The following is a 27672-nucleotide window of genomic DNA, read 5'->3' on the forward strand; positions in this document are numbered from 1 at the left end:
ACTGATAGTGATAAAATGGTTTTAGAACACTGCGACAGACAGGCGCGGATTTCTGCACAGCCGATTTGCATCACAGATGTGCGATTGACAGTGTGATCTTTGCGACCGGGGCGAAGAAATGGATGCCTGTGATTTAAAAGATCGCAATGACAATATGAATGTAAATCTTCACTACATCTTTATATGTGGTGCTTGTCTTTGCAGAAATGTTCATTTGCATGTGCTAAGGTGTTCTGACAGATTGCTTTGGTGATATGTGTAAAATTATTGAAGATAAATTGCAAGCCACAATATCATATTTAAGGTCAGGTTTTAAACAAACCATTACCTCGAGTATGATCAAAATATTAATCTCTTTGTATAACAGGCACGGCTATAAATGACAATTGAGACTGTCTATCAGAAATACAGAATAAATGAATCCCTTCTATTTAAATTCAAAGTCTTTAAGATTAAAAGCATGGAAATAGCGTACCATATCCCAGTCTACAAAAAGTCACGTTTGAAGTATGTCTGAGTGCTTAAGGGTTTTATTTCATTTTAGTACAGGAGGAACTCTTAAACCAGCTGCTCTCTTGGAACGAAGGAGATCCAAAGCCTCTGTTTTCATGCACTGAGCCTTACCATACCTGGCACCATCGTCGTTCAGCAATAACTCTTCAAGCCAAAAACAGGCTTGGTCAATTGCACCTACACTTTTCAAATCATAAAATCTCTATATGTGTATTATTCTTTGCATTTAAGAAGTTCTCGGCCAGGGAGAGGGAGTGGAAGAAGATGAGGAAGTAGAAATAATACACAGCTTTGCACCTCGTAAAGAGCGGCGCTTGCATGTGAAGCAGGGTTCTCCGTAATCCTGCCTCACTCATCTTCTTCAAGTGTTGTCTGAAGCGATAAAGACTTTGGAGAGCAGCACAAATCTTCGGCGCACTCCCCAATGCTATTCACTGTGAAGCAGAACCACCTGCTTTGAAACCCGTTGGAGTCTTAAAGGGGTCATATGACATGGCTAAAACGAATATTATCGTTTGTTTTAGATGTGATACAATGTGTGTACACGATTTAAGTGTAAAAGCAAAAATGCTGTATTTCCACATACCTTGCATGTTTGTATCTTCTCTTTTCCCCACCTCTCTGAACTGCGCAGATTTTTTTATAAAGCTCATCGCTCTGAAAAGCGAGGTGTGCTATGATTGGCCAGTTAACCAGTGCGTAGTGATTGGTCGAATACTGCAAGAGTGTGACGGAAATGTAACGCCTTTTACCATATTTGGAACATCAGGTGCTGACCGGTACATCCACCTTACTTGCGTATAGATTTGGGCGGTCTTAGTCAAGTCAGACCACGAACTGATGTAGATTTGTGGGGGTATGTTTACACGATTGTTTCTGACAGGTCAGGGTGAGGATTTGCTTTTAGAAAGAATGAATCTTTTGTTCCGAAACTTTCATTTTTGCAATTTTACATGTCTAACACATGCATGAGCAACTTATAATACACCAAAGACACAGAAAAACACGTGTTCGCACTAAATACGTTTTGTGGAAAACGCAATTTTTCGTAGCTTTTTAATGATTAATGTTCAATGTTGATTCATGATCTAACATTCTAATGGTTCACCAGACTTTCAGTTTTGAAAGCAAGGCCGTGTTCCTGCTGAGCCAACAGTATTCTTTTGTCTTATTTTAATAGAAAAGCAGTTTTTGGTACGTTTTACCTCAGCCGTAACCCTGACTTGGATCCATGACACGAGATGCATTGTGTGTTGAGATTAGCTGCGTTTGGCCACAAATCTCGAACGTCGGGCTGTTCTTGTGGCTGCTGAGCGGAGCTGAATGCCGTACTGTGTGAGGCTTTAGCCCAGTTTGCGTGACTTGAATATTTAATAAGAATTAAACTCCAGGAATGCACTCAATGGCAACTGGCCCTCTATCGCTCCGATTCTTTTTCTCACTGTCTCTCTTATTTTCCCCCCACCCCCCATTGGTTAAATTATTCAATAGATGCTTGGGGGGAAACACCCACAGATGCTGATGAAGTGGTGATTCAATTCATTCAGGACATTAATAGAATAGAGCACATGGGCGGCTACAGATGCCATGTGTATCTGTGCGGTATGTCTTGATCTTAACTTGTTTACTTAAGCCATCTGTTAGACGACTGTGTAAAAGTAGACGCCTTTATGTCTTCGTTTTATACATAATTTTTAATTGTTTGTTTTTTGGGGGGGGTTTGCACCCCACTACTTTAATGACATCATCGTTCAGAAAGTGACATCATTTTGGTTGGAAACAAATCACCAGAGCATGACCAGTGCATGTCCAAGATATTGTTCCAAAGCTCAAAAGGCATTACATAAGAACTGACCTCCTTGAAATGTGTCTTGTCTGTGATCGGTGTTGATCACAGATCGGACGCGACAGATATCAGATTATCCAGATTAAACTGACAGTGCTCTTTAGAAGCCAGTGATGTTGCTCTCCTCACATCCTGCTGACAGCAGCTTTACCTTCGTTCGGAGAGAAAGTCACAAAAGGTGATCAAGTATCGGCGTTAAGCTGTGTGATGCAACTCTGTGTAAAGAGATTTGACACAGCACCAGCACATGTCCTTACCTCCCATTCAGAGCCTCTGCTTGATGATTCTGGAATATGGTTTATATTGATTCCGATATAGTTTGCGCATCTAATTTAATACTCAGTAGTGAAAAATGTGTGTTGATGATTTCATTTATTAAAGGTTGTTTCCAGGATTAGTGGAAAAGGTTTAATCTTCTCCTCTCTGCCTCTGACTTTTAAGGGAATAATTAACACAATTGGAAAGATTTCAACATTTATAAGATGAAATACTCTTCCAGCCGGACGTCCAGCATGTGTAATCAGACCTTTGCAGATGATCCAAAACACAGCGTCATGATTGGTCTGTAATGAGCTCAAAAGAGCGCATGCCATAACAGCTCTGTGCTTGTGTTCAAGTCTGTACTCCTCTGAACCATCATAGTAATACTTTGTACTATTATTCAAAAGTTTAGTTTTGGACCAAATTTTAGAATAATCATCAAAATTATGAAACAACACAAGTGTAACTTTGGGAATTATGAAAAATATGGAAATTGTTGAAGTTGTTCATTGTAAGCTAATGCTGGCTTATGCATTTACTAATGTTAACTTATATTATATTGCTACCAAAATGATCAATAAATGTTGATCATTGCACCAAATGTCTTCTCACTAGGATGAAAAACATTCGTATCAGTAAAATGAACACTTTACCTTTTACAGCTCTGTAAATGAGATATTTGGATTTAATGTTCCTGTAGCACATTATAAAGCAGTGTGTTAGCAGTTGCAAGGTCATGGGTTTGATACATACCGATATTACCGATATTATTTAACCATACCGATTGGTTAAAATTGGCTGCCAATCGCATAAATGGATGGGAATGTAAATGCAATGAGAGAAACCCCACAAACATTTTAATGGCGATGCACGCTAATGCAACCTTATGGCCAATGGTTTTGAATGCTGTAGTGCACAAATGCAGAGATCACAGGAGTGAGAAGAAGAACATGGCCAGCAGGTTCAGGGTCTTATCTCCTGCTCCTAATGAGAGGATGTTGTAGGCTGTGTGATTATCGCGGGCAGTGACGGAAATGTGCAGAGGATCTCTAGAAAGGCTTTGATGCGGTAACACATTGCAGACGATTAATCGCAGTCTGCTGTCTGTTTTCCCAGGCTCACGAGCAATGTGTGCCCATAAAACGAATTTCGACCCAGCGTGGGCTCTGGAGGTTTATTTGCCTATAAAATGAGCTCGACCCAGACCCAAACTAGATCCAAAGCTTGTTACCCTGACAAGATGCTTTGTGTCGTTTTGTTTGCTCATTTGTTTGGTGCCGCGATGGGAAAGTGTCTTTGCGGTGACATGATTGCGTCTGCGCTGTAGGCGAACAATGGAAACAAACAAACAAAAAAATTACAAACAAAATATGTCTTATTCTCTTTGTTGTGCATTTTTTTCCCAGTCGGGCAAGTCAAACATCGCTCATCACTTTTTGTCATGTGGAAGTTTTTATTCTGGAAAGTTTGTTTTCCTCTTGCATCGCTCATAAATCGAGCTCAGACTCGGAGCGGTAATATTCGAGAGAGAATTTACAGCGACAGATTCTTACGTGGTGAGCAGAATCCCAGACCTCCCAGTTCTACCTCTGTTTAACAGGCTTGCTGTATTCAGAATGTCTGGAGGTTACAGGCTGGGATGTTTTAAAACGGCGGATATTTGCTTCGAAAGGCTTTTGTAAAGTTTCTGTCCTGCTGTTCGTTTTAATACTTAACCACCCCACTGAGATTTTAATGCATCAGAATTTCTTCCTGCTTGTTACTCTATAGTAATACTATAAACGTGCTGGTTATCTTTTGTAAATTGCACAAGCAGTCTACATACCTCACACACGTTTTGTTTTTACAGTATATCTACTGTACAGCAAGAGGTGGAACTTCCATAAAAACTGTATTAAATGCTTCCAGTAGTTGTCTGCCAGACTTCGCAGGCGGACACCATTTATGCTGTTGAGTGTTAAAATGATGTCTGGTGTGGGAAAGGTGTAATAGGTTCTCTTTGGCATATTATCTAAGGATTTTTTTTCGAATTGTGGAACTCTGGAAACTGACCCAGAGTTTTGTTTTGTTTCAACTTCATGACATCTTAGTAACACGTCATAAACCTTCAATTGGAATTTTTTATTGGTCATACTGGTATGGTTTGTATCAAATTCTTATCAATTGCTTAAAAAATGAACAACAGAAAAATATATCTTGAGAGCTTGCGAATTGAATCCTGAAGAAATGACGGGCACATTTCCATCAGAAGAAGCAGTGAAGATCTGCACTGGATTTAGACCTTGATGTGGTTCCAGCTCTTCGGCAGCAAGACATTCTTGTGCCGCTTGCTCTTTAAACTTGGCCCCTCATGTCATTTTGATTTAAAATGTGGTAAACATGTCCACATGAAAGAACCTCAGAGTTACTGTTAGTTGTCAGCGCAGTATTATAATCTTTGCGATAAGTTGCCGTAATTCTGTGGAGCCAGCAGCTGCCCGACCCAATGCCCGTTATTTTACAACTCAGCAGGGCTGTTTTTAATATGCAAAACCAACGGATGCACATTTAGGTTTGTTTTCAGCATCTTGCTGTTGATGAAAAAGCGTTTTTTAAAACCCTCATAGCCGGATCTCGTGACTCATTCTCTTGCTTTTTAATAAATCACAGACAGCATTAGTTTGACATTGAAAGTGTTCTGCTGTTTTTTTTAAAACATTTTTATGTCTTTGACAGATGATTTTATCAGATGATTAGCAGCTTGCAGTGCATTACAAGGTATTCATTTTATGTTTATCATAATGTGTATTCCCTAGGGAACAAACTTTTGACCCCTGCTATTGCAATGTCCCACCTATTAGGTTACCATATTATCATCACTTTCCCTTTTTGTCGCTTTGCATAAGCACTGTCCGAATGGAAAAAGCACTGTGTAAATCTGACCGGCTTCTTTGTTTGTTTCTCCTCATGAAATAATCATGACTGTATGATGTTGGTAACTTCTAAACAGGCTTGTGTATGTGTGGCAGACTGAAAATCCTTTTACTGTTATTGTCGAGTGCTTCTGAATCATTTGGGCTTTCTAGGTCACCCTGCCATTTCGTTGCTCTAGCACTTACGTTTTTCTATTTTTTATAGCTGTGTGTTAATGTACGGTGGGGGAGGCCCAACAGGGGCTTTTCTTGTCTGGGTGGTAAATCCCGTCAACCCCCCGAAACAACTTTACCCCGAATCACACCTCTCTCCCAGTTGGCAGGGGATTACAATCCAGGATGAACAATTGGCCTGAATTACATGATCATTTGGAACATGTATTACTTTGCTCACATCAGTTTGCGTCAATTCTAAGTCTATTTGCAAGACCACAAGGGTCTTTTTCCATTTTATATTTGATCATCAACCATTTGAATTCTAGACTTAATACATTTATATTTTGATTGTTTGGAGATTGGAGAAATGTCTCATGGTCTCGGTATAAAATACTATGAGGAATTATTCTACGTGACCTTTCTACTTCCATCTGAATTCCTTATCAGCTCACATAGATAATGAAGTGTTTTCACACAGCTTGTCTTGGCCCGGAAATATTTCCCCAAACATAGTCGTCCTTTTTTCAGTATGTTCTTAAAAATCCTCTGATCTGAGCTTTATGTTGGTTATCTTCATTCTCCTGGAGAAGTTCTAAAGAGGGGAGGAGTTAAAATGAGCGTTTCTTATCCATGTGCTTTTAGCTTTTTAATAAAAAAGGTAATGTTTCATGATGGTTTCCTGTAGGTTGGCTTAGCCTGACTCTTTCTTTTCCTGAGCTGTCTGATTCGTTAATGTAATGTTTAGACGTCTTACGCAATACATTGTGAGAAGTAGTTGTCAAGACTTATTGTCTTCATTTGGAACATCGAATTAAATATGAAATTTATAAGGTTTGTAAATATAATATTTCTTCTAGGCATTGATTTATATTACGCTTTCCAAATTTATTATATTATTGTTTTGCCTTAATGTCTTATAGGCCCACGTGAGCAGGCTTAATGGCGATGTGGGAGGAAATAAAACAACGTTTTGCAACCCTTATAGATATTTGGTTGAAAATAGTATTTATAAGGAAATGCTTTCAGAGAAGCTGTGATTCAGGAGTTTTGACACCATCCTTCACACCTTCCTTCCTCGTGATGTTCTTCCTCCACCGCTGACAGGCACGCATGCACGCAAGCTTTGACCCTAATTCTTTAAAAGGAGGTTGTATCTCGTGACCTCGTTCTGCAGATGACAGGGAGGGGAAGCGCAGCAGCGGATTGACGTACGTGGTGCAGATGTTGTTGAGAATGTCTTTGTAGATGTTAACTTCTACACGCTACACTAAATGAGACCCCACCCATTTTTCAAGATAGATTCAAAGGGATAGTTCACGTAATATGAAGATTCTGTCATCATTTACTTGCCCTCGGGTTGTTCTAAACCTATGTAAATTTCTTTGTTCTGCTGAACACAAAAGAAGATATTTCGATGAATGTAGAAAGTAAGTCCTTTCTGGGGCACCTTTAGTACCATTGTCTTTTTTTGTAGCCTTCTTTCAAATATCTTTCTCTGTGTTCATCAGAACAAAGAATTGTATACAGATTTGAAACAACTCGAATTTGAGGAAATGACAGAATTTTTATTTTTGGGTAAATTGTCCCTTTAAGCCACAATTTAGCCACATACATGAATAAATCTTAATTTCTTTTGTCGTCAACAGCGAACCGAATGTATTGTTGAGTTATTGCACTATTCACTGTGATTCTGTTCATGCCACCTGGCTTGAATTTCTCGTCTCCACTGCGGTACTTTTGAGTGCCCGTGTATTTCAACTCCTAATTCGACTCATTCAATGGCTTCCTCATTGAATGGGCTTAACTATTGTTACTCTGGGCTTTTCTCAGCTATCAGGCCTATTTACCCGCCGAGGGAGTTTCCGCTGTCGTGTAGACGTGGGGAATAGTCAACCTGTTACTGGTTGAGTAATGGACCACACATAAGCGAACCTCACACTGCTCATCTATTGCCGTGCCTTCAAGTGTGGGCAGAAGTGCACCTCTCCTTCTCCGCCCTTCCTGCGTTCCCACTCATCACAGTCGCTCGAGAGCCACAGTTGTTTCTTTGTGTCGTGCATTCATAGGATTGGTCTATGGGCAGAGCTGAGCTGGGTTCTTTGTCCTCAGCGGTGAGAGTAACCTCCTTCAACCCCCCGCCTAATCTTTCTGCTCTCCATCTACAGTCGACAATAGGCCACTAGCAAGCATCTCAGACATGCCATGAATTTTAGGTCACCCTTGTTGGGTTTTGTTTAACATGATTGAGCTGTGAAAAGAAGGCATTTTATTTTAAGACGTCTGCGGTTGTATTGTCTAAAATCCCAGAGTGGTTTGATGTAGAGTGGGTTTCTGTAGTGGTAAGACAATCTTATTGTTGTTCAAAAATATTTTTTGCGGAATTAGTAGGAACGTCAATTGAACTTAAATGAATGTGTAACTTCAGCGATCATGACAACGCTTTGTATTGTTATAGGATGTCAGTAGTATATTTGTGTTACCTGGACCAAAAAATGTATGTTCATCAGCTAAATTTTGCCAAACTATGCAAAATTAGTCAGATGTCCACCGAATTACACATTTTGCATCATCAAACAGATTTTTGCTGAAGAAAAAAACATGCATTCTAGGTCCAGGGAACACAAAGAAAGAGTAACATGGTACATCTAATTATATGAAACATTCAGATAATATCAACATTTAAACGATGCAAAGCAGGTTGGAAATCTGTGAAGTTATATTTTAAAAATGCTGCAGCCAAACATTTTTTTATTTTTTATTAAATCTGAATATGATTATTTTTTTGCGTAACACAAAGAAGATATTTTGAGAAATGTCTCAATGGTTTTGTTTCCGTACAATGGAAGTCAATTGGGTCCAGTGTTGTTTGATTCCATCTATTTTTTTAATATCTTCTTTTGTTTTCTGCATAAGAAAGAAAATCATACAGGTTTGAAATGACATGAGGGTTAGTAGAATGAACGCATTTAAAATTTCTGTGAAATATCCATTTCAATGAGGCGCAGTCGTTGCCTTCCAAACCTTCTTCTTTTGGCCAGATTCTCAAGCAGCGCATATGGGGAATGCAATCCCACAATGCACTGCAATGAGGTCAATGAAAAAATCCATTGGAGATGGTGGGAGATGTAAGAGCCTAGTTAAAGACATGGCATATTTGTGGCACAGGGGGAAACGTTCTCTCAATTCTCAATTTCAATTGACTACACAAGTGCACCATGATAAATAAATGAGAGGTATAACCCGGAGCTATATTCACAGTGCTGTATGGAATAAAAGAGGCCTGACCTCCTTTAGGTGCTTTCCGTAAACACATCTGCAGTTCTGCAACATAATGTACACCACTTACTTTCATACTTTTAACATGGCTTGTGTTACACTCATAAATCCTCATACACATGAAGGGCCGTTTCTGGTTAAAACAAGAAGCTGTTTGATGTTCGAGAGAGGGAGACCCCACCATCTCCCCCTTTTATCTGCCATTGTTGTACAGTTTTAAACTACTCTTCTGTACAATTCAAGTCATGTTTTTATACATTTTGTGTAAACTTAATAACAACTGAATCAAATTATGTATCAAAAACATGCAGTTTTTATTATGGGATATATATGGGATACTTTTATGTGTTTGGCAAATATTTGTATCCAAATAGCTCAGTTAAAAACCATGAAAATAAATCTGAGATCAATGTGCAGAAATCACTTTTAAATGCATGCATATTTAATACACTTGACGTTTATGCTCATTTTAGGGTAAATGTAAACCGTAGATTCAGAGCAGTTATTCAGATTGTGGCTTTGAGACGGATCCATGCGTCTCTGATTGGGAACATTCATGAAAGACCTCCTGTTTGAACTTTACCAAAGGAAGTTCAGGATTAGACGACCCAGCAAACCTTGCTCTTTCTTTCTCCGGCATCAAGCTGTTGCTAATCAGGAAATACATTTCGTTTAAAAACTTCAAAGACGCACACTTGACAATGTGGAAATGGCCTTCTACAGACTAATGTTTGTGCTGCTTTCAAGAGGAAATGAAAACACCTTTGGAACGCACGGTCTTCCAGCGCCTTACGGCCTGTCGTCCTGTGGAATGTAGTAATCCATTCGTCAACAAGGTAGCGGAGGTTCATCTGATAAGCTTCATTTTCAATACTTCATATATATATATACTCCATAATTTTAATGTCAATCGTGCATTTTTTTAGCTGTAAGTGTAGGTCACTAGTGTATTGTATATTAGCGTGAAGAGACATGCGTGTTGATTGATGAATCGTGAGTTGTGAATTATTTTGTTACCTCGTGTCAGGCAGCAGCGCTTTTTTTCTAATAGACTTCCCCTCTTCACATGCAGCCACGAAGGTCTCTGGTGTTTCAATTAATCGAAACCACATGATGAGACTGTTGTTTTTGAAAGTCTTCCATGCAACCTTTTTTTCAAATTGAGAATAGTTATGTTTTAGATGGTAATTGCAGATATCATAGTCTGCTTTGTTTGGGAAAATGCACAAAAAGCAATTACATAGTTAAATCTGTCAAAAATAAGATCTGACTTTTTAAATGCATCAGGGATAGCGTGCTGTCACAACTTACCGCATGAGAATGGAGAACAGGATGCAACTGGTGGCAACGGTAGAAGCCTGCAGACGGCTGTTATGTGTGATATGATTTCTGTCAATAAGTTAGTTCATCAAGCAAATAAATTCAGACTTTAGGCTTCGGTCTGGTACGTTTACAGTCTTGCGCTTGTAAAACAGAGCTAAAATTGAAGCTTTTAATGATATAAATGGATGGATAGACGGAGGGACTGTTTACTTTGTGGTTGGTTTAAATAAGATTCAACACTAAACCCTTCTATTGTTACCAGTAGCTATATTATGTATAATGTCACACAGTAGTAGCGCAGTTCTTAACCACAGTGTGTTTGGCTTTTACTTTGCCAACTTTTTAACGTACTGAAGCTGTACCGTTAAGAATTAAGTTACTTAGGGATTCAGCCAAAATACGTTTATTGTCTAGAAGTACCTAGAAAAGCATATGCGGAGCCCTGTAGTTTGTTGTTAAAGCATTATTTTATTAATTTTAATGTTATTCTGACTTCATGTTAGAGAACTAGTGTTTCTGCTTAGTGCACTCTCGCAATGATGTAAAAAGTCAATGGTGAAATCAAAAGGCTATAAAACGTGATTGCTTACCAAGATGGTGGTGTGGTTTCTGCCATTCAATGACTATAAAGTATAAAATGCGTAAATGAGCTCCTTTGCAAAAATGCAAATTGACACCATGTGGAAGACAAAGCATTTAAACTGAGTTTAGTGGCCGGTTGGGTTCCTTTTAAGAATGTTTACGGGATTACCAGACGTGTTCGTCTCACGCAATAGCACCGCAGAATATATTTTGGTAACTTGGATTAATGTCACGCCTTTAGGGGGATAGAGATGAAACGGATCCCTTAGAAAACCCTCAGTTTGTTTAAAAGCTTAAAAGCTAGTTAATTGGAATTGGTTTTCTTGAAGGTTTTTGAGCATGTTTACTCTTATGTGGAAGCAACGTTTAATGGGACTGTGTATCATTTTGCTTAGGACGGAGCTGATGGGCGAGTTTTTGGACTGCCTCATTTAAACTATATACTTTTAGCACCATTCTCATGTTTTAATAACAGTCCACCACCCTTCAGTCCCTCACTTCTACTGAAATACTGCTGGATCACCAGTAATCCATCTTAGATTGTACCCGATTAACAGACCTTGACCGGACTTAACTCTCTCTGGTGGGTTCGTGTAAAAGATTCTGACATTTATAAAACAAAGTACTTAAAAAATCTTTGAGCAAATCCACCTTTAGCTCAAATGTTGTATTAACGGACGAGTATGAAGTTTAGTTTAGCCATTTAGGATATAGTGAATGTTTTGACAAGAAGCTTTACCTGACTTCCAGACAGGAAGTTGTGTTCTTGTGCATACAGAGGGGGCGGGTTTAAGGTCGACATCAGACATGTTCATACAGTTGGTGGTCAGCTGCAGGGAACACGGGCGCGACAGCCGACATATGTACCTTCAATTAAGCAGCAGCCCCCTAATGTGAAGCTAATAACGTGTGTGTTTGAATGAGAGGCATCTGTGATAACAGTGCGATCGTGTCTAATGAGATCACACTGTGCGGCACCACGAAAGATCTCCTGTGATTATCTGTTATTAATGTGGAACATGTGGAATCGCACGTGGAAGTGTGCTTTGTGCTCCAGCGGGCTCATTAACAAAAGGGATTTGTTGTGTGGTGGCAGAGCAGCGGGGGAAGTGGGAGGTTTATGCATTTCAGCATTGTTTGCCTTGTAATTATGGAGGTGATTTATAAAAAAATGACAGGGGTATAAAAACAGCATTACGGATTTTGGAAGCACCAAAGGATGAGGAGGTGATTGCATGGATTGAACATGAAAATTAAATAATGGTACACATAACTTTATCTGATAGGTCAGTCGGGGCAGAAGCACGTTTTGGACATGCACCTCGTATTTTCGCAATTAAAATGACGAAAATGAATGTCCCTGGTTTCAACAGCACAAGAACATTTCTCACTTTCTTAGCCATTATTATTGTCACGTTTAGTTTTGCCTTTAACTAGACTGCACATTTTCCAAAAAGTCATTATTTTAATTCTTGGCAAGAAATAGAAGCATAAATCATGCGCTATGGATCACCCTGCAGGTCTCGGAGGTGAAGGCTCACCTCCCAGATTGATTTGCAATCTCGGCCCCTAGATGATAGATTACCGCACGTCTTCCAAAAGGGCGAGGCGATCAGTATTCTGTCCAAAAGATCTGCCTCGTGATGAACAAAGATTTCGAGCTTGCGATGGAATAGCCATAAGAAAAAACGGTCTTATGATATATGGTGTTTTTTAAATGCTTCGGGTGTTGTGTGTGGGTGGCAAAGTGTTCTTGGCGGCCAACGTTTCACTGAAGATTCTCAGATTTGGTCGGTTGAGCTACTGGCGTTCACGGTCGCCGTGCTGTGCTCTTAACTGCGGTGAGTCTTGGCTAGCCTATAGCGTGCCACGGCCTGGCTCGACCCGTCTGCTGGCACGCCTCATAAATACAGTGCCGCATCGCATGCGAGCAGGAGCTCCAACCCACAACTGCAGAGCGTCCGCCACGTGTCCGTGGGTCTGCGCGGGGGAAAGAAAGCCAAGTTAAGAAGCTTAAGACTCGGCTGAATTCGTATCATTTCGTTTCTTCCCCCTAAAGTATTGCTGATGATTTTCGTCTAAAGTGCAGATGTTCTTTCAGAGTTTTTGCCAGACTCGCACATTGCGCGCGGTACAGAATGTCGAAACACCCCACAGACAAGGCAACAATTGGAAGCGTCGCTAGCGCGCTAGGCCAAAAATAGAGGGAAATTCTTTGGAAGGAAAGGGAAATGAAAAACCCAGCTTAGTGGGTACAATATACTCGCTTTCATTTGGGTTTTTTACATGGAGCTCTCCGCGTCCACATTCCCATCTCCATACCACATGTTCCACTCAGCCAGACCCATGCATTCTTTCGGCTGGTTCCCATCCATCCCATGTCAGGCTTCTCGTTTCCCTTCCCACATGCTCCTGTGGGTCAACAAGAGCCCCTCGAATGATAAAACAGGCCATTGGTGGTCAGGATGGGCCTTACACGCAAACACATCCAGCAGGCCGCCCACACTCTCTCTCTTCTCTCTGTCTTTGCCTCTCTCTCTCGTTCTCTCTTTTGGAAGACAAAGACGGTTCACAAACATCCAGGGACAAAGTCCAGCTAATTTATTACACTCTGGCCGTAGGGGCGCAAGCCGTGACAAACAGTCTCCTGTTGTGAAGCCTGTGTTCTGTGGCCAGAGAGTGGGCTGAGCATTCAGACCCGGGTCAAACTCTGGATAAAACAAAGCCACATTGGTTAGAGGATTCACAGAGCATGAAAGGTTTGCCAGATTAGGCTAATTCATACTGGATGGATGACATTTTGTATCTATTGTATGAGTTAAGTAGCGTTTGATAGCACTTATACTGAAGAATCTTTAATGAATCTTTGCCTCGGATTTGGGCTGATGAATGATACCTTAAAGGTCCAGTGTGTCATTTTTGGAGGCTCTGTTGACAGAAAGGTAATATAATCTACAAAATGATGTCTTTAGAGGGGGATAAAGACCTTGCAGAATGAAGCTTTATGTTTTTATTACCTTACATTACATACACCGCGGGTCTCCTCGCATGGAATTTCCATGTTGTTTCTACAGTAGCCCTAAACCAACAAACTAAACAGCATTTCATAAATACGTTATATCTGAAGATTTAAGCCCTGTGTCATCCGCCATAGTGCTTCGCTAAATTTCATACACTGGACCTTTAATTTATCGGTTCACTAGACTACATTCATGGTTAGTGTCTAGCTATTGAAAATTTATGTTGTAAGATTTTAGCTTTTTTTCTGATCTATGTAAAATATTTATACTTGTCGGAGCTGATAGTCTAGTGGGAAGTGCTCCGACATGTGGCGCCAATGTGCTTACAGTGACCCGTGTTCGAATCCCGGCTCAAGGTCATTTGCTGATCCCGTTCACCTCTCTCAACCCTATAGTTTCCTGTCCTCTCTATGTACTGTCATGTCCAATTAAGGCAAACATTCCCCTAAAAATAAATATAAAAAACAATAAATGTCTATTCTTATCTTAAAAATCAATGTACTTATTGAGAATATTGATACAGTATTGTGAAGGAAAATATTGCAATATTGATTTTTTATTTATTTAATTGTTTTATAGTATTTATTTTCCTTGCCTCCTTAAACACACATTTTTCTGTAATGGTACGTCTGTCATAATTTTTTTATTGTTTTATTATATTTATTTTCCCTGCCTACTTAAACACACATTTTTCTGTAATGGTACGTCTGTCATAATTTTTTTATTGTTTTGTTATATTTATTTTCCCTGCCTACTTAAACACATATTTTTCTTTAATGGTACGTCTGTCAGCATTTTTAAGTTTTCTTAACAACAAGCAGTGTAGCCTGACAAATTGCAATTTTGTTGTTTTAAAAGTAGGTATGCCAACTAAGTAAAGTGAAATACAACCTCAAATATCCCCTCTCTCTCAGGTAGCGTTGGCATTTCTTCTTCTGTGTTTGTGCCAGGAAAACTTTGCTCTAATTTTGTGTGGGTCTTGTCACAGGTCATCAGTATCAAAGCATATGTTGGCCTCATGTTTGTTGTTGTAAAGGGCTTGGAGACCGCTGCCGGAAACCATTAAGTTAAGAAATTCACAGTAATACATTTACTATTATGAATAAGGGTTTGTTTCACCATGGCACTTGTAAACCAACATAACATAAGTCATCAATACCACACTCCCTTTCCCCCATGACAGTATATGAGCGTCCCTCTGTCTGTCAGGCTGTTCAACAGTACATTTGTTTGAAGTATCTGTTTGATCTGTTTTATTCAGAAAATCCCTGTTTAGTGCATTTGTAGTCTTTATGTATGATGTATCGATTGTCGACACTGATGCCAAACAGGTGGATTAGTTTGTGGTGTGTAGAACTGATGCACACCACATTAAGATCAACAGGAACAAAAATGTAGACAGAAACATTTGCTCGATGGACTAGCTTGAACACGTCTGTTTACACTTTTTATATGCGTTATAGTTATTATTTAGCTATATCGAAAACGTGTGAAAGATTCTTATATAGAAGCTTATACTAGACAACATAAACAAACGCTTTTACGCATGCGCTCGTTCCTGGACTGCCCTTAACTTCCGGTGAACGTTTGCAAATAGATTATTTCTGATAACAAGCAAAAGAGTCCGAGAAGAACCGTTACTTGGATAAACATGTCTCTCTAATATTTTGAATTTAGACAGCGATACCAAGCTCAACCGCTAGATGTCAATGTACCATATGGTTTCTTAAAATGCGACCAAATTACATTACCAATGCAACAAATTGTTTATTTAATAAAATTAAACAAACAACGAAGTTCAACAAATCATTATACATTAAAAAAATAACATAAATTAATATTAACATAAATTAAATAAAAATATAAATTGTTATCTAACTGCAGTCCAGGCGCCCGCATCTGATGAAGCGATCTGAACACGCATTTATCTGCTGTCATACATAAATACCACATATCAACATCCATACATGTGCGTGACTATATTTTATAGATAAGAAACTTTCACACACTTGTCTCTGAATTTTTTTGGCTTCTTTGGTTCTTGTTAATACTAGTGTAAACATATGGAGACATTATGTGGTTTGCCCTTTAGGGCTGAAGTCGCAGTTTTGGCAGTTTGAAAATGTAAAGCAGTCTTTTTCCTCTCTTTTAATTTGACGTCTTTTGAAGATGAAAAGACTCTTGCCAGAACTCAGATACGTTTCTGGCAGGTTCTGTTTGCCTGGAAATAAGAAACGGTTGGTATATTTCTTTTGTGAGGTAGCAGAGGTTGGACAGAAATTGGTGGGATCAAAAAATCCACCCGCAACCGATTTACCACCCGCACACAATTTACTCTGGTGTTAATATCTGTTTCGGGTAGTTACTTCATTTTGAGCAGCACTAAACTACAGGTGCAAATGGGTCCAAAATTGTTTTCACAAACCCCAACCAGAGCCAGATGAGAAATGTATGTGCCCGCATTGCATATAGTGTAAATGCTAATCCACGCGCATGTTGATCTGATTAGCTGTAATTGATCTTAATATCAACCTTTATAGAACAGGACTGAATGGTATAACATTGATTTCTATTGCTGTTGTTGAGTCCCATCTTTGCGTATGCTATGCACATTGGATAACATAGTTCAGCCCTCAGGAAATGGAGGAAGGAGAAAGTCATCGGTTATAACTGTAGGCAGTGTTAATGACAGCCAAGGAACATCAGTCAACAGCCGCATTCATACGGTACGTGCACAGCATCACTAAGTCATGGGAAATGTGAAGAAAATATGCCACATTCCAGGTGAGCCAGATATGATACATAGAGGTCTGATAGATGTGCAGTCACTAGGTTTATAGTAATGGCTTTTCCACCGGCAAGCACCTCTTGTTTTCATCAGAACATCTTCAGCCTACATTTGATTCTGTCATGAATACTTTCTTGGATATCTATGACATTTTAGTAAGGGTAGGAAATCTGTGAATTCGTCTTGCAGAAGCATTACTACTCATGCACTTTAGAGTTCCATTGAAATGTAGTATTCTTCCCAAAACAGCACAACTTGAGGTAACAGGTTATTTTTCCTCATAGGGGTGACATGGTTTAATAAAACCGATCGATCACTTGAGCACCATTGCTAATTTAGTTGGTGCTCGCAGAACTAGGCAACGTGCTGACTGCGCTTTTTACCTTTTCTGTCGATATAGCCTAAATGGAAATGAAGCTTTCATTGATTCGCTATAAGAGGAGGATTGATCCATACCCATGAAATGTGAAATGAGTGCTGTTTTATGCTTTTCATTTAGTAAGGTACCATCAGACTCCCTTCTTTAAAAGACAAAACTGGTAATTACCAATGTTTTATCTGTACTAACCATTTTGGCATTATTTGTTGTAAAACCACTAAAACCTCAGATTTACTTTGGTCTCACCACAAAAACCATAGCTCAAACTTGGTATTTGTAGTCCTATGGTATTGCAAATGGTCATCAATCTACAAAAAAAATATTCTATGGTTTATATTAAATTGTTGTCTCGTCTGAGCTGGTTTTAAGTTTCTCTGTGATGTCTTGCAGCTAGTTGATCAAAAGTGTCTAAAAAGTGTTTTCGTGGTTGGAAAAAAAACCCATCCATTGACTGTTTGTCTTGACTTGGTTGCAAGCCAGATAATGTTGCTTTTGAGGCATTCAGGTCATGAATGTCCAGCCATGACCATGTTAATTTCATGGTGGTCTGTGATGGTTTGTTCTGTCTTCAGAGTCTCTGACTCTTATGTTGTTTGTAGAGGCTGATTGACTGAACGCTTTAGCTCCGACCCTTAATTCAATAACACACTAGCTGACATTTGGACCAACCATATATTCAAATCCTAGCGTGAAATGCATTGACTTAGTTTATAATGGCTATGGGTTTCCTGTTGGTTAACATTTGACAGTTCAGAGTGTAGAATCTATTATTACGATCTGTTAAAGTCTCAAGAAAGCACTTTGTACTCAACCCGGTCTTTGGCCTTTCTTATGCCTTGTTTTGTAATGGTTTTATTTATAAGATTACTCTTATAAAAACCTCCATAATCAGCCATGTATAAATTATTTATTTATGCAAATTGATTGTTTTATTCTTTTCTTAAGTTAAATGAAACTGTGGTCTAGAAATGTGCTCACTGGTTGACCCAAGCCTTGTTTTAGGCTTGTTCCAGTTTCAGTTGTTGAATTTTACTTGAAAGGTTTTTGACTAATCATTCATCTACCCTTGTATTTATGGTGCTTTCTGGGTAACAGCTGCAAAAGAAGTGAAAATGAAGGAATGGTGAAAGTAATGGAAGGAATAAAGGTGAAATATATTTATTTTCTTTGAGAGATAGTGAGGACGAGATCGAGAGAGAGAGAGAGAGAGAGAGAGAGAGGCAGTATTGTCAGTAGGCCTATTGAAACTCTGCACTGCCATACAAATAAATGTGCCTCTAAATTAAAAAATGTAAAGGTCCTGTGTATGAAATATAGCGACATCTAGCAGTGAGGTTGAAAATTGCAACTAACAATTCCCTCCACCACTTCCATTCAAAGCACTGAAAACTAAGATGTTAGTACGTTTTCGTTTCGGAAATGAAATATTTTAAAATATTTAGTTTGTCCGTTTAGGGCTACTGTAGAATCGACATGTTAAATTCAATGTGTGGGGACCCTCGGAGTATGTAGAAAGAAATAGCTCACTCTTATACTCTGAAGACATAGTAATGCACATTATATTGCATTTCAATCAAGAGATCCTCCAAAAAATTAAGCACCCTTTAAGCAAAAATGTAACTTGAAACTTTTTGACCTTTTAAGACTTTTATTAAACAATTTTCTAGGAGAGAAAACTACATAAAGATGTATGTTATCAATTAAAAAAGTTGTAAATGTTAATAAAATTGAGAAAGAGAGAGAGAGACACACAGAAAGGTAAACACAGAATGAGAGTGATTGAAAAGCGAGACAGGGTGAGAAAGGGGCAGAAAGAGAGAGAAGCAAAAAAGGGAGATGTAAAAAAGAGATTTGTATGAGCTTAAACAAATCCCTCAGCGTGAAATGTGTCGCCAACCGTTCAACGCTTTATTTTGATCTGACAAATTAATTGATTATGCTCCTTTTATAGCGTGTACAGCTTTTCTTAATTCAGCCAAACAAAGGAACAAGGCTGCTGTCCCCGAGAGCTCTCTTCACGCGAGCGCCACATCAGGGGAAGGTATTCTGTTGTTGACCTGCAGGCATTCTCATGGGAAGAAACCACAGACAAAAGCCCATGCGGGAGAGCCGAGTGGCCGGACCGGACGACCTCTCTGCAGGTCCTTAAAAATATGACTGCGGCCCTTTCATACACTGAAGCCGAGCAATGACAAAAAGTTGGCAGGCCAAAAAACACGTTCCCCTACTGCTTGTGCCTTTTTTCCTTCGTTTCAATTGCTGGCATACATCAAAAACAACTGCGCATTGTCTCCGAGCTTCAAAAGGAGATCTGGAACCGTTTTTGACCTCGCTAGACGTTCATCAAGCAGGGGTGTTTGTTTACATTGAAACAGTTAAAAGTCCACCGAGGCTGTTATTTGATGTCATAGAGTTGTACGAGCGCTCACTGAAGTTCATGTACTTTGGCAGAAAGGATTTACTGTTCAGAACAGTTTGTGCGTTAAGCTAATCGTGTGTCAGGAATAAGTACGTGTCAGATTTGTAAAAGTAGGAAAAGTGATCCGGCGAATACGCTTGCGAAAGAGCAGTAGCATGTCATGCGTTTTTTGATTCCAGCGCCCGACACTTTGTGTGGTTTGTTTTTCTCTTGGCTCGAACCGTCAGCCTTTGTTTTTGGATATAGCCAGGCAGTACTCGTCTCAAAACATTGAGGTCGATGTCTGCCATCGACACCGCGGCATTTAAGCTCTGAATCTCGCTTCCAGACTGAGGAACCTCTATTTTGAATTTCACTTCTCATTAGCTCCGCGGTTTCCCCAAACCGCAACAACGTGCCAGTCACAGCAAGGAGAGATAGATAAGCAAACATGGTTTGACAGAAGTGGTCACAGTATCCCCGGAGCACTGATTGGAGACGTGAGACAATTCGAGACGACGTGAGGCGCTGTGTCCCAAAGGTAAAACATTTTTAGACTGGGTTTTGTCCCTGACTTTTCTTCCTGTCTAAATCTTCTACTGGTCACGGCCGATACAGATGACCCAGCGCCAGAGATTACTTTACACATTAGTAGTCTCACTAACACCATTTAGAGTCCTTCCAGGACGCCTGGTTTCCTCAGGCTGCTGTCAAGCCAAATCAGACGTCCAATCGGGAATTCACGAGCTTGAAATGCAACCGGAGAACCTCCGCTGTATGTGATCTTCAGGTTCAATCCAGGACCGGAGCTCCGTGCGTCTTTCTGATTAACACTACATGAGAAAGCCGGTTTTAGAATCACCAGCCTGCTGGGCCTGGCACCAGGTTCTCATTCTCTGCCGTCGTGTTTGACCTGCCGGGAGTCTTCAGGCCATGCCGTTTGTTTTCTCTGGCTCACCGTTATGTGCGAAATACTGGCAACTGCTTTCAAATGATTCAGAGGTGTAACTCTAGCGAAATGGCTCCCTTTGTTGGGAAAGATGAAGATCTAATTTGACAAATGGTTAAGAGAGAGTAAAGCAGGCGTACCTGAGAGGAGGAAAAACATGAAACGTTGCCAAGAAAGTGAATGATTGGAAGTCAGGCAGAGAATCGTAATGCGTTCGATGACAGAGAGCTTTATTTCAAAGTGTCTGTTTTTCTTTTGGATTCTTAAGGCAGCGGTTACAATTTCAAAGTGTCTTGTTGTAACATTTGTTTTAGGCTACCAAAAAATGGTGTTGAAGTATTGCCCTGAACTGGCTCTTGTCTTTGGCAGTTTAGTTTATTTGTGAAAAACCCTTATTGCTTCCAGTATTCTCAGTTAAGTTTATTTGTGAAATACCCGTATTGCTTCCATTGTTCTCATGGGTGAAGGATACCCTGCAAGCATACTAGTTTTTAGTAGATGATCAAATTTATGAGCTTGCTGTTTAGCTGGGAAAGAGATCTTTTGGATGGAGGATCCAAAGCCGTCCATAGGATATTTATATGATTATGATAAATATTGCGGAGACCATTCAAAATGTTCATCATTTCTAGATGTATTGTGGTCACTCCAGTCCATTGTCAAAAGAACATTACTGGTGGGCATCTTGAGACAAAACAATCACACTGATATATTATAAGATTTGTCAGTGCAAGTTGTTTTCGATTCAGACACCTCTAACATTTAAGTTTGTTTGGGACTAGATTTATAGTGATACTTCACCCCAAAATGAAAATTCTGTCATCGTTTAATCACCTTCGAGTTGTTCCAAATGTTTGTACATTTCTTTGTTCTGAGAAAGATATTTGGAATAATGCTTATAACCAACTCGATCTCAACACCCATTGACTACCATAGATTATTTTTTGGTTTGATTAACACAAAATACATTTTGAAGAATGTAGGACAGCAAACCGTTCTGGGGCACTTTTGACTACAATTGTTTTTTTTCCTACTATGGTAGTCAATGGGTGTTGAGATCTGTTTGGTTATAAGCATCATTCCAAATATCTTTCTCCGTGTTCATCAGAACAAAGAAATGTATAAACAATTGGAACAAGTCGAAGATGAGTAAATGATGACAGAATTTTCATTTTGGTGTGAAGTTGCCCTTTAAGACCTGTCCTGGAAACTGCCCCGATGCATTTATTATTTTAGTTGAATGATAATTTATACAGTACATATACAATGAACTCATGTGTGTGTATATCTATATTTGGAATATTTGTTCAAAAAATATGAATGTCAATTTATAAACATTTTTAAATTGAAATGTGAAAATGTAGTAGATTATGCTTTGTATTCTGTATGTATATTACATGCTGAAAGAATTGCTAATTCAAAGCTGCAACATTTGCAAAAATAAGGTATTGAGAAGTATACAAAGCTTTTTTTGTAAAAAAAAAAAAAGTTTCGTAACGGCAAGCTTATAATAATATTTTTTTAGTTGAGATGTCATTTATGATTTTGTGAGAAATGTGAACACATGTAAAGATAAATTCATAAGATAACCTGAGATTTAATTGTATAGATAATAGATATAGATTTATAGCTATTATATATTGCAACTTTGATATGTAGTACCTGTAAAAATGTTTTTAAAAAATATATCTACGTAAACATAAATAGTTTGTTCTTTGATGCATGTAAATGAGTCTGGTTACTCTTACCTGTGGAAAGTCATATTTTTTATTAAAATATTATTTAACATTTTTATTGTACACAATATGGCTGCAATGGCTTTTTGGCTGTAAGAATGTAATTGTACACAAAATATGGTGAAAAGCTTGACACCCTGCCAGCACTTTATTTCACATGTCTCGCATCTCCACTTGAAACATGTTAACATTAGAAAGCTTGTATTTGACTCTATTGAGTGTTAATTGCACATTTCTGGTGCGATTGCTGCTGGGACTCATTATGCGGTGGCTCTGATGTCGTGTTATCACACGTACCGCGTTTTACCCGTCGCATGTTTTAATTACAGCTCTGTGTGTCATCTCTCGCACTATTGTAATTACGTTGGATGGCTCGACACATCTTCACGCACGCAGGCATACATCCACGATCACAGAGGGCTGGAGGGTGTATGTTTCACAGCAAGATACTATTGCCTAGGGTTTAAATGACATGGATTTTGGCACGGATTACTGCGAGTGGAATAGCATAGCTGATTAGCTTCTTTGTTTACATGTGTTATTTTGTTGTCTTTTCTCGAGATGGGATGAAACGGACAGCGTGGGCGGAGTGTGCGTCTCTTTTCTCCAGATCGTATCCGGCCCAGCCTTCTCTTGCACTCCCTGCATGGCTTTAAAATTTTATCTAGGATTTCTCAGACGTTTATTTCCCACCCACTCACAATTATTATCTCCATCTGTGTTTCTTGGTAATCTGTCCAAATTTGTATTCATTTCGGTTTGTATCTCATTTTGTCTGGGCCAATAGTCAGTTCCTGGCACGTCAGTTTGATGGATATACATTTGGTACCACTTCACACTTTGCTTACGGCTACATGGAGGTCCTTGTCTTTCTGTCAAGCATTTATTTGTTTTTGGTCAAGGGTATGGTAGATGTCCTCCAGATTTCAGAACCCAAAGGAAAAGTAAATAAATGTTTTTCCTCTTTCTCTCTTTTTTTGCCCTTTTCTGTTGTTCTAGTTGAATCCGGATGTCATGAAATGAATTACTTTAAACTAAAGCGACTGTTACATTTTATGAAGAGAATCTGAGCGGTCCTTGTCCATGCAAAATCGCTTGGGATAAAAATGTATAAATGTAAATATGGCCCAGGTCCATCTTGCATGTTTGTTGAGGTGTTCCTTGTGTTCTTATAAAATAACAAATAAATTAAATGTGTAAATTTACAAATGAATTTGTGAAGATTACATGAGAAATAGCTTGCAGAAAACAGTCACCGTTCAGTTTTCACACATGGTCTGTGATGTGTGTGTGAGTTTTAACCGTGCCCTCTCCCTGATCTCCAGTCAACAGCGGCGTGTCAGAGCTCAGGGCTTTAACAAGTGATGAATGTCTGTAACAACACCCCGATGGCAGCTCGTGCAGTAACAGAACAAGAGTTGTGATATAAGAACTAAACTGACCTTCACTCTTCAAAGCCAGAAGAGATTTCATTCAAAGCAGACTAAAAAACTCCCTCATTATTCCTGTAACGCACACCGTACTGAATGCATTGATGGTTTTAAATACATTTCAGCACGTGTCTTTTTAAATATATATCAATCTCACACTCTTTTTTATTCTTTTTTCTCCACACAGCCGTGCTATCAAAACCAACCAAGACCTTCTCCCCGAAACGCCTTGGATCAACGTCTTCTACGATGACTTCTGGGGGACGCTCCTCACCCACAGCGGCAGCCACAAGTCCTACCGGCCGATCTGCACCCTCTCCTTCCGTCTCAACTACGCCCTGGGTGGCTTGGACCCTTGGGGATACCACCTGATCAATGTGGTTCTCCACTGTGCCACGACGGCTCTGTTCTCCAGCCTTTCAAAGCTGCTGCTGGGGTCGGGCTGGTGGAGCCTGCTGGCTGGGCTTCTGTTCGCAGCTCACCCCATCCACACGGAGGCCGTGGCGGGCGTCGTGGGACGGGCCGACGTCGGCGCAGCACTCTTCTTCCTTTTGGCCCTGCTCTGTTACATACGACACTGCTCCCTGAGGACCAGCGGTGCCCGCAGGGAGAGCTGGATGTGGTTTTTGGGCACACTAACTTGCGCTGCCTGTAGCATGCTGTGGAAAGAGCAGGGCGTGACGGTGCTGGCTGTGGCGGCCATGTATGACGTGTTTGTCTTCCATAGGATGAAGCTGCAGCAGGTTCCTACACATGTTTTTAAGGTAAAAACTCTTTATGGATTAAAGGTTTTATATACGGTTTTATCGGATGCGCACGCCTGGCCCGAGGTTAACTTCGAGGTTGATCATTCTGACTAGTGATTAAAAATAATATAACTATGTATATTTTAATTTATGTTGATATTAATTAATATTCATATTTTCTTGTTAAAATTCTATTAAATAAAAAAATTGCTGAATGTGTTTCGTTTTAGTTTAAACAACTGTTCCTATACTGGTAACCCAAAAATAATACTCACAAGACATACTTTTAACTTGCTAGATAATGTAATTTATTTATTTATTTTGGTTGTTATCAGAAATAATCTACAGGGACTCTTTACCGATATGTCCTGGAAGATACGTTCGGGCCACAAAAGTGCACATGCGCATTTAATGTTGTTGCTTTGTCATGCATGTTTAGGTAGAATGTTTTTTATTTGAAATTTAGAAGGAAGCAAAGAGCAATGAAAGAAAATTGTTGTGTTTGCTAAATCTGGCCAGAGATGTTTGTGTTTATGCATGGCGGCACATTGCGGCCTGTAATTACGGTCCTTAAGTAAAGGTTCCTGCATCGCATCAAATTTCCGTAATCTTATTGGTGCTCGAGTTGCATCTGTTCACCGCCCAAATTTGGAGTTTGCTGACCACAGACTACATAAACTTCAATGACCCGTTGAGCGTCTTTAAACTACTGTTCACCCGAACCCGACACGGGTCAAGTTAGAACCCTGTTAACCCATTTTTAATGAACCTGTTATAATTGCCGAATTTCCGCAACAGTAGAGGCCTGGCTAACATTCTGGAATAGTTTTATTAATGGTGAGAGAGCGCTCCATTAATTATGTCTAATGATGTTAATGTATTGTGTTTTCATGAGAAGGGTCGCTCATAAGGAGTGTGTTTGCGTAACTAAGCAGAAACAGAAGATAAAGCTAAGCAGAGAAATCAATGTTAATCGGGGGAATCGCACCTAGTGCTTCCTTTGTCTTTAGTGCAGACCTCCGTCTCCATGCATCCTTGCATTAGGGCGGCTTTTGCTGAACACTGGCCTGTCAAAAGCATTTAGCATCGACCGTCAAAAGACATAGACATGCGTGACCCCTCCCCTTCAGCCAATCGGAGCAAATGGAACGTGACAAGTGCGCACTGTGTGTCAGGATTAGAGACGCTTGGAGAGCCATTGAATTCTCATGTTAGACTGTAAAGATTTGTTTTTTCTTTCCTAAATGGGTGAATTTCATGAAATATGACAAGGTGTATCTGGGTCAAGTTTGATCTAAAAAAGAATTCAGAAGCCCATTATGAGCTTTTGCCTTGTGGTTATTTTTGATAATTGAGCATTTCCCCAACCCTGTAGATTTATTAATGTAATGTAATTTACAGTCATAACAAAAATACACATTTATTTATTTCTTCAATTGTTTTACTTTTTTAACTTTTTTAACAAAAGAAGTAGTAAGAATCCCAATATTTTTGCCCATGAGTGTACATTGTAAAATATTTGGAGTGCTTTCTATTGTAATTTCTTCAATTCATGCAATTTTATTTCTTTTTTTGTATTGAATCACTACAAGAAATCTAAATGAATGAAATCCAGGCATTAGAGTAATATTTTTTTTTTATAATATATTGATGATATTATAATTTATAATATTTACATTAAACATATTATTGGTGGAATTAATATATTTTGCATAATTTATTCACTCGGAATGCTATTAAATGTCAAGATTTTGGAGTTAAACGTGTCACATTGAGACGCATCTACACAATTCTTTTTTTGTTCTTGTGTACATATGCATGTTTTACATTGTCTGTTCTTGCATGCATGTGTATTTTAGACAAGTGAAGCTTCACATCTCAATAAAGTAGCCTATGACATCTGCATGACAGACAGCCTGTGATTTACAGACTGCAGACAGACAGGCTCTCTGATAGCACATACAGTAAGTGCATGCTGGGAATCATGGCATATATGTGTGAGAAGACCCTGATCTCTCACATCTGACAGCCCCTTGCACTCTCGTTGGACATTTACCCATCAATCTAAAGCCATTCTGTCACCTCCAGCTGTCATTTGCAGCATTTCAAGCCATACAGTAGAACTGCGTTCTTTCACTGTGTGCCAGAGAACAATGGTCTCCAGCAGATGCATGTGCTCTGCATATCCTCTCTGCATCAGGCCAGGCCGTGTTTTTGACATCATTGTCACCCGGCGGAGGGGGTTCAGCGGTATTATCAATTTGTCAAAAGCAAATAATTCCAGATTTTCTTCTTCGAGGAGATACCGTGCCACTCTGACTTATGACAGCTTAGCATTGAGCCGAGTCATAGGGGAAGCCAGAATTAATGTGTAAACACGTAAGCTTCAAGATGTCTGCGGTCCTTTAGCCCAAAGGTTGAATCGATCGTTCCAGAGATGAAAGCTGGATGGGTTTAGCCCAGAGACAAACTGCTTCCTAGATCTAAGGGCCTGAAGACTCATTTGGTGTAATGAGACTATAAACTAAATCCAGGGGAAGTGAATTAAATGCGTTTGCATTCATATATTTGTGCAGATCTGTCGACGTTGCATAACAACACATCTATATTTCTTTCCGCAAGGCTCTTTCATGGCGGGAAGTCTATAACCTTGCTTAATGTCCGAGAAACACATAAATGATCGCTCTAAGGCCATTTTTATAAAACTGTGCCGGTGTGCCTAAGAATAGTAGGATGATCATAAATTGCAGTAGCACTTATCTGACTGCGGTATGCTCTTCATGACATCATCCATTAACTTTATATTGATGGTAAATCATAACGTCTGCTGTAAGTAAGTGGCGTCTGGGCAGCTGGTCTGGACTACAGGACGATTACTTATGGAGATGGATGCTGGATTCGACTAAATTATCTCAAGTTTAAGTGTCTGTGCTTTTAGGGCTTTGAAATTGCATTATGACGTTTCAAGCATCATTGACAAAAGTCTGTTTAATGTCAAACTGCTTTAAGACGTTATTTGGCTGTTTATTGTTGTTTTGGTTTAAATAGCTGTCCGTGTTTATATTTGTCTGTGATATTGTTAATAATGCTTTAATGGGCTTTATTATAGTTAAGTGACATTTCAATTTGTTTAACGATTAAAAGGTAACAAGTGCAATTAATACAAGCCATTCAATATTGTTGTGTTTTACACACACATAAAAAATAATTTTGCTTTCTTACTGGTTTCATCTGGTCTGTGTTTGTTGATCATTCTGGCTAAAGGCTAATAATATAACTATTTTTATTAAATCTATATTCATATTGATTTAGATTAATATTTTATTTAATATTTTATTTATTAATTAAATAATTTGT

The 27672-nt window shown here is 39.2% G+C and overlaps 1 protein-coding gene across 1 annotated transcript in view; it reads left to right on the forward strand.

The window, feature by feature from the left end:
- Positions 1-27672, forward strand: part of tmtc2b (transmembrane O-mannosyltransferase targeting cadherins 2b) — a 90085-nt gene that overhangs the window by 18041 nt on the left and 44372 nt on the right. The window contains exon 2 of the mRNA XM_056766923.1: positions 23757-24333. Within this exon, the coding sequence (XP_056622901.1) occupies positions 23757-24333 (577 nt within the window). The remainder of the gene's footprint in view (positions 1-23756; positions 24334-27672) is intronic.

Source organism: Triplophysa dalaica, chromosome 14 (assembly GCF_015846415.1).
Source record: "Triplophysa dalaica isolate WHDGS20190420 chromosome 14, ASM1584641v1, whole genome shotgun sequence".
NCBI lineage: Eukaryota > Metazoa > Chordata > Actinopteri > Cypriniformes > Nemacheilidae > Triplophysa > Triplophysa dalaica.